Source organism: Penaeus chinensis, chromosome 4 (assembly GCF_019202785.1).
Source record: "Penaeus chinensis breed Huanghai No. 1 chromosome 4, ASM1920278v2, whole genome shotgun sequence".
In the NCBI taxonomy this organism is placed as follows: Eukaryota; Metazoa; Arthropoda; class Malacostraca; order Decapoda; family Penaeidae; genus Penaeus; species Penaeus chinensis.
In genome coordinates this window covers 46261647-46269146 of record NC_061822.1, presented here as the reverse complement: position 1 = coordinate 46269146, position 7500 = coordinate 46261647, and the positions used below count along the sequence as shown (strand labels likewise).

The following is a 7500-nucleotide window of genomic DNA, read 5'->3' as shown; positions in this document are numbered from 1 at the left end:
AATTACCCAAGAATTCTTTTGATTAGTGTAAATCAGTTTATGTTTTTAAGAATTTTTCTCTTTATGAACTTGTGAAAATAATTTCTGGCATTCTGCCACTACATAGACTATACAGGCAAAATTGATTTTTTTCCTAAAATACCTTAAATTAACGTTTGACTTCAGGCTCGGCCAGGAACCCCCAGGAACCACAGAGGAACAGATCTGGTTTGCCAAACGCTTATATGAGTCAGCTTTTCACCCTGACACTGGCGACAAGCAGAATGTCATCGGCCGCATGAGTTTCCAGGTGCCTGGTGGTATGATCCTGACAGGTGCTATGCTGACATTTTATAAGTGAGCTCATGTGTGGTTTTTGGCTTTTATTTTTGTATTCTACACTATTTTATAACTTTTACTACATTTAACCCAGTGCATCTTGGAGCTTTCAGTGTCCATGTAGCTGTTTTGTGAAAGGGCTTTACAAATAGATGGCTCCACAAGTGTTCAGTCAATTAGTAGACATATGATTTCTTTTCCTTGACTTTCATATATATATTGCTGATGATATCTAATCATATTATCATATGACACTCTTAGGTCTACCCCAGCTGTGGTTTTCTGGCAGTGGGCTAACCAGTCGTTCAATGCCCTCGTAAACTACACTAATCGCAATGCAAAATCCCAGCTGACTGAACAGCAGATGGCCGTTGCATACGTTTCAGCCACCAGTGCTGCTCTTGTCACTGCCCTTGGCCTAAAGAAGTCCTTAGCGAAGAGAGCATCAACATTAATGCAGGTGCCATATTATATTCATGTTTTATTTTTTCATCTTTTTTTTTTGTGTGTGATACATTTGATTTATTTTTCAAGTGATACAAATGCAAATAGATTGATGTATGTAAGGAAAGTGTGTGAAAAAACTGCCCCCATAGTCTTCATCACAATTACCACCACACGTTCCTTACCATAGTCACTGTTTTGCTTTAACTCATACCCAAGGTGGTTCATGGTATGTATTTGAGTGTTTGTTTAAATGCAAGTTGGAACCCTCAAAACCTGTTTGACAAGGTTGTGTACAGGATTTTTGGAAAGGGGGGAAAACCAATTTTTGTAACATAATTTATCACTTTTTACAGTAGAGGTACATTTAATGACATTCATAATACAGGAAACTAAGCAACCTCTAAATGGGAGTGAACAGGCACAAAATAGCTATGCCATATATAATATACTAATTTACTATTTGAATTGGCAGCTTCTCTCTGTTGATGTTCAACACAACAAAACTTGAAATAAAACACTGCTCTTGCTAAACCTGCAACTGCAATTTAACCATGTCACATTTTGGCACTAACCAGTGATGCCTATTTTCCAACAATTTAGAAATGAGAAGAGGGAGAGTGATATCATTATGGTTTGAACTTATTATTATTATTATTATTATTATTATTATTATTATTATTATTATTATTATTATTATTATTATTATTGTTATTATTAGTTTACTATTTATTAACTGAGACAATGCAATAATGCTAACCATTTTTACAGTTTTTGGGTTTGCTAACTTTCATGGAGAAAACCCCTTCAGAAAATCCTGGAGGGGCTTAGTAAAATGAGAGAATATTCATGGCTGACCATTTTCAAAAAATCTTATAACGTGGCTCATGTTCATGGCCCTGCTCTTAGATACTGAACCAAATAATTTTTTTGATTGTAGGCAGTAAACTTGTAGTGGAAAAAATACATTTATAACAAAGATTTAACAAATATAAGTTCACCTTAAACTTTTTATTCTGATATTATAACCTAATTGTAGATGTTAATGAACCCTTGTATACAACCTCATTCTCTTCTTTTATCTCTTTGAGTATCTATCTGTCTTTCACCTCAGTGGCATGTTTTTAGTTAATTTGTTATCTCACACAAAGTTATTAAAAATAGAGAATACATATTTAAAGAAGATATGTTTAGATTTTCACGGATATGAAAACATATAGTAAGGAGTAAGATGAATGCAAAACTCTTTAATGCTCTATTTGTTCATTCCTAGTGATGGGCTTAAACAGATCAGTATTCATCAGAATGAAACATACAGGAAAAGCTGTACAGTGCATATTACTAAAACAGTGGAAAACAAAGCAATCCACTTACTCTGGGCCTTGCTAATCTCTCTACTTCATTATCTGTTCAAGCAGATCCTAAAACCTACATGAACAGAAAAAGAGTTTTCATCTAACAAAGTCCTCATTATTTGTGCCTCAAAGTCATGCATAAACTTGATATAACTAAAAGGAGTGAAAAGAAGGAAGTACCTGGGATAATCTCATCTCTGTGACTGATAATCACTGTGTGATCAGCTTAACCAAATTGTTATTATACAAAAGAAAGAATACAGAGGCACAGTTAGTATTAAGTTGGATTAGAGTGATTTATGAACGTGAGGCATGTCTGAATAAGGGGGAGAAAGAGAGTAAAACAAAGAAAAGACCTCACTGACTGTGGAAAAGCAAACTGAACCATAATCTCTCTGTGAACCTAACCGGCCAACCCTGCCATGAGTTTCAGCATTATCATGCAGGAGAAAATAATGTGCACAGTGCAGTGACAAAACACATCCTTTTTGTGTGTATGCTGGGAACACAGAGAGGACATGTACTAATGGCCAAGACACATCATATTTACCAACAACATCCAGCATCATTTGCCTCCATGGAGAAGAGAAGTTTGCCTCATAATGTCGGAAAGGATTATCCTTTTATCATTAGTGAATTAAGAAGAGGAGGATGATTCAACTCCCTTAGTTGGTCACCTATCACTGTTACAGTAGAAGCAAGAACCAACCTCACTGCAATAATAAGACACACCAGATGTTGAATCCAGGAAAGACACACATGCTATGAATTGTGAAACCAAGCTACCAGAGCCACAAAGCTACCATCATGTGAGGGATACTCATTGGAGGATGAATCTGCATGTACTGTGAGGAAGCAATCAGTATAGGGACCAAGAATGAGAAGTCGACCATAAGAGAAAGACCTTTATCTACCAGTCTTGCATCATCAGACACTTCAGAAGCATGTTGGATGGGGTTATCAGTAATATGTTTGAGAGCAACAGATGGCTAAAGGGATCATGATTGAAGAAGAATGAACCAAAGTGAATGAATATCTTCAGAGTAATGGAAAAGGGACTTAGCTGCTAGCTGAACTCCTAAAACTTAACCCAGCAGAACTAATATTAGGTAGTAGCTCTCAGGATGTGCTCTTTTGCAAGCTACACTTCTGTATGTGGTAAGAAAGGTCAATGTAATCTACAGTGGATATGTTCCATACACGTAAGTGTAAGGCTTTCTCTGATGGAGAAGTTCTGCATGTATAGGTGTTAGAATGTCATGAAGCTCCCCATTGTCTTCCTTGCCCAAGTAAAAGGAAGAGGGCCACAGGGAAGATATGAAAAAATGCATTTACCTAAAAAAATGATATGTTAATCACTTATTTTATAAAAGGACATAGTGGAGTTGACAGAAAGACATTTGGCCCTCTCTTTTGGAGAATCTGTTGAGTCTGAATGGTCTGTAATACAAAGGAAGAAAAGGACATTTAAGGGAACCAAGGGGAAGGAAAGGACATGAAAATGAAGGAGCCAAAAGGAGGAAAAGGGCATGACAATAAAGGAACCAAGGTGTGGAAAAGGATATATGAATGAAAGATCCAAAGGGAAGAAAAGGGCGTGAGAATGAGGGAAGCAGGAGGAAAAAAGAGGCATGAGAATGAAGGACCCAAAAGGAAGGAAAGGGCATGAGAATGAGGGAAACACTTATTACATCTCACATAATTTAAAGCAATATCTAATTGACAATATTTTCTGGACTACCAAAAATTCTTTATCACAAAAGAAAGTGACTTCTGTTCTCCAAGTGTATTTTGACCATAGGTGGAAGATATACCATTATTTTGGGGTGTCAGTTATGTTTTGAAGATGTGAAAATGTTGGAGTAAAAGTTTTCTAGTACAGATGTAATTTAGATATTTTTTTATCATAAGTAGAAGTAAACATTTTGCACTATTATATTTTAAATGTTTTTAGATGTACTACCCATACCTGTAAATTCCTAAAACCAAAGATAAAGTCTGATCAGAGATGTACATAACTGCACTTTTTAGCACATAACCATACATTTTTTTTTGTAGTAAATTGTCTTTTATATATTTAAAAAAATTCTGAAATAATACTCTTTTACACCCATAATGTGATTCATAATGTAATTTTTCTGTTCTGTATTTCATAGAGATTTGTGCCCTTTGCTGCTGTAGCTGCTGCCAATTGCATTAACATTCCACTGATGAGGCAGAATGAAATCCAAAAAGGAATTACTGTTTGCGATGACAAAGGAAACGAATTAGGAGAATCTAAGGTACAAGAAATTTAGATACTGTTCTGTAGTGAATGTTCTTTTTTCTTGATAGTGTTGTCTTCAGAAGTTTTGTGGTTTTGCCAGCTGCTTTGAATGGTCAGAGATTCATACTGAAAAATAAGTAATGTATTAATACAGAATTTATGATTATTATCCCCAGTACAGATTTAGTGCAAGATAAGGAAGACCATATCCCCCCCTCCTTAAAAGAGCCTTAGTTTTGCTGATCAAACAATAACAAAATTACAACTTCTCATACTGATACCACCTTACCTCTACACCCTTATATTCTTACTTCCCTCATATTCCATTAATCAGCTGGCAGCTGTGAAGGGCATCACGCAGGTAGTGGTATCCCGTATAATCATGGCAGCCCCTGGAATGACCATCCTGCCGTTGGTGATGGAACGGCTGGAGAAGCAGGCCTGGCTGAGGAGGAACCCCCGCCTCAATGCCCCCTTCCAGACCCTGACTTGTGGACTCATCCTCACCTTCATGACCCCCACAGCATGTTCGCTCTTCAATCAGAAGTGGTGAGTGGCCTCATTTTGCTGTTCTTCATCATGTACTTTGTCATACCCTCCTTTCTTTCGTTTTCATCATTGATATGATGTGGGTAAGAATAGAAGGCATACTAAATCAACAACTAAATTCCAACATGTACTGTTATGATCCATGTTTTATTAATTTTCTATACATATAGGTTCTGGAAGTGGTTAGTCATCAAGACAATACAGTTGTAGAAATAAATAATATGCAAACACAATTTTAAGTGCAAAAATGTGTACATATACATTATTGACCTACAGTATGAAGTGTAGAAATTTATATACAATAAATAAATGCAGTGCAGAGTGTAGAAATACATACTGATAGCAACATTAAATATTGACAAAGTGGAATATGTGGAAATGCTTAAAGGTATATCTCAAAGTGAAAATCCAGAATTTACAAATATAGTATAGATATGAAAATGCATGTGCTGTATAGTATACATATACAATACAAAGTACAGAAATACAAGTACAAATACAATAGACAATTCTGATTAATACTATAATATTTCAGGGGGACATAGTTTGCTTTTTATTATAAAAGCAATTCCTTTTTTATACATGTTATTAGTACTTGGTTTGGATATACTTTAAAAGTCCTTTAAAGTTAATGGCCTGAGCCCAGAAATTTTTCAGTTTTTTGTTTTAGAACTTGCTTTTTAGTATATTTTATGACGATTCTAATAAAACAGTTCAAGTTAATACGACAAGTAGGTTTGACAACATTTGCACTAATAATGTTGCTACCATGCAGCAAATTTCTCTCTAAACTCTCTGTGCCATAGCCTTTCACAACATATCTCTCTCTTTTCATTCATTCACTCTTTTCTCTCTTGTCTGCCTTTCTCTCTCATTCATTAATTTTTTTTTTTTTTGATCACTCTCTTTCTCACACCCATTTATTCATTCATCCATTCTCTCTCTATCTCCCTCTCTTTCTCTCTCTCTCTTGCTCTCTCTTGCTCTCTCTTGCTCTCTCTTGCTCCCTCTCTCTCTCTTGCTCTCTCTTGCTCTCTCTCTCTCTTGCTCTCTCCTTCTCTCTTGCTCTCTCCCTCCCTCTTGCTCTCTCCCTCTCTCTTGCTCTCTCCCTCCCTCTTGCTCTCTCCCTCTCTCTTGCTCTCTCCCTCTCTCTTGCTCTCCCTCTCTCTTGCTCTCTCTCTCTCTCTCTCTTGCTCTCTCTCTCTCTCTCTCTCTCTCTCTCTCTCTCTCTCTCTCTCTCTCTCTCTCTCTCTCTCTCTCTCTCTCTCTCTCTCTCTCTCTCTCTCTCTCGCTCTAGCTCTCGCTCTCTCCGTCTCTCGCTCTCTCTGTCTCTGTCTCTCTCTGTCTCTCGCTCTCTCTGTCTCACGCTCTCTCTGTCTCTGTCTCTCTCTGTCTCTGTCTGTGTCTCTCTCTGTCTCTGTTTGTGTCTCTCTCTGTCTCTGTCTCTGTCTCTCTCTTTCTCTGTCTCTGTCTCTCTCTGTCTCTGTCCCTGTCTCTGTCTCCATCTCTGTCTCTCTCTGTCTCTCTCTGTCTCTCTCTGTCTCTCTCTGTCTCTGTCTCTGTCTCTGTCTCAGTCTCAGTCTCAGTCTCAGTCTCTGCCTCTGCCTCTGCCTCTCTCTCTCTCTCTCTCTCTCTCTCTCTCTCTCTCTCTCTCTCTCTCTCTCTCTCTCTCTCTCTCTCTCTCTCTCTCTCTCTCTCTCTCTTTCTCTCTTTCTCTCTTCTCTCTCTCTCTCTCTCTCTCTGTCTCTGTCTCTTGGTCTCTCTCTCTCTCTCTCTCTCTCTCTCTCTCTCTCTCTCTCTCTCTCTCTCTCTCTCTCTCTCTCTCTCTCTCTCTCTCTCTCTCTCTCTCTCTCTCTCTCCTCTCTCCTCTCTCCTCTTCCACATCTCTGTAATTGTTCATAAGGAAATTTTGTGAAAGGTTCAGCAAATCTAGGAAATTAATTTTTGAATTCTGGTGTCAAAGCAGTAATGATTATATTTTCTTCTGTTATTGTGAGTTTAGCCCATTGGATCTGGGTGCTTCATGGCAATCACATGGCCCAAAATACAGGCACTAGGCTTATGTGAGCCTCCTCTCCTCTCTGTGCCTCCCCTTTGAAATATTGTTTTCTCTTTTTAATCATAACCATTTTCTCGATTTTTTGTCATTTTTCAATGTCCCTATTTGGTATTTGCTTTTCTTTATCCAAATGGTAATAGACTGCTTTCCTTGCACAGACTCCATATCATCTCTCTAGGTAGTCCATTACCCAGTGCATCACCTTTCTTGTTAGTCCATAACTAGTGCAAGAATTATATCAATAATTGACATTTTGTTATTTGTATAATTTTTTTTTTTTTTTTTGCATAATATTCAATTTTCTTTAATACAACCTGTGCCGCTGGTCATGGTAGCCAGGAATAGGATGCTAAGCATGGAAATAGTTTTCTCCCTGAAGTCATTGCTCTTCTAGTCATAGCTCTAGGACACTAGTGACATTCCACATTTGTTTATTGAAGTGAATAATGAAAAATTCCTTTCCTAAATGCTAAATGAGTCTAATCACCCCCCAAGAGGTTTCTGGATTC

The 7500-nt window shown here is 37.5% G+C and overlaps 1 protein-coding gene across 3 annotated transcripts in view; it reads left to right on the top strand.

Annotated features, from left to right (window-relative positions):
- The window catches only part of LOC125024912 (sideroflexin-2-like), a 12874-nt gene that overhangs the window by 4547 nt on the left and 827 nt on the right, over nt 1–7500 (top strand). For all 3 annotated transcript variants that reach the window (XM_047612680.1, XM_047612682.1, XM_047612681.1), the window contains exons 3-6: nt 166–336; nt 580–778; nt 4274–4399; nt 4718–4932. In XM_047612680.1, coding sequence (XP_047468636.1) covers nt 166–336; nt 580–778; nt 4274–4399; nt 4718–4932 — 711 coding nt within the window. The remainder of the gene's footprint in view (nt 1–165; nt 337–579; nt 779–4273; nt 4400–4717; nt 4933–7500) is intronic.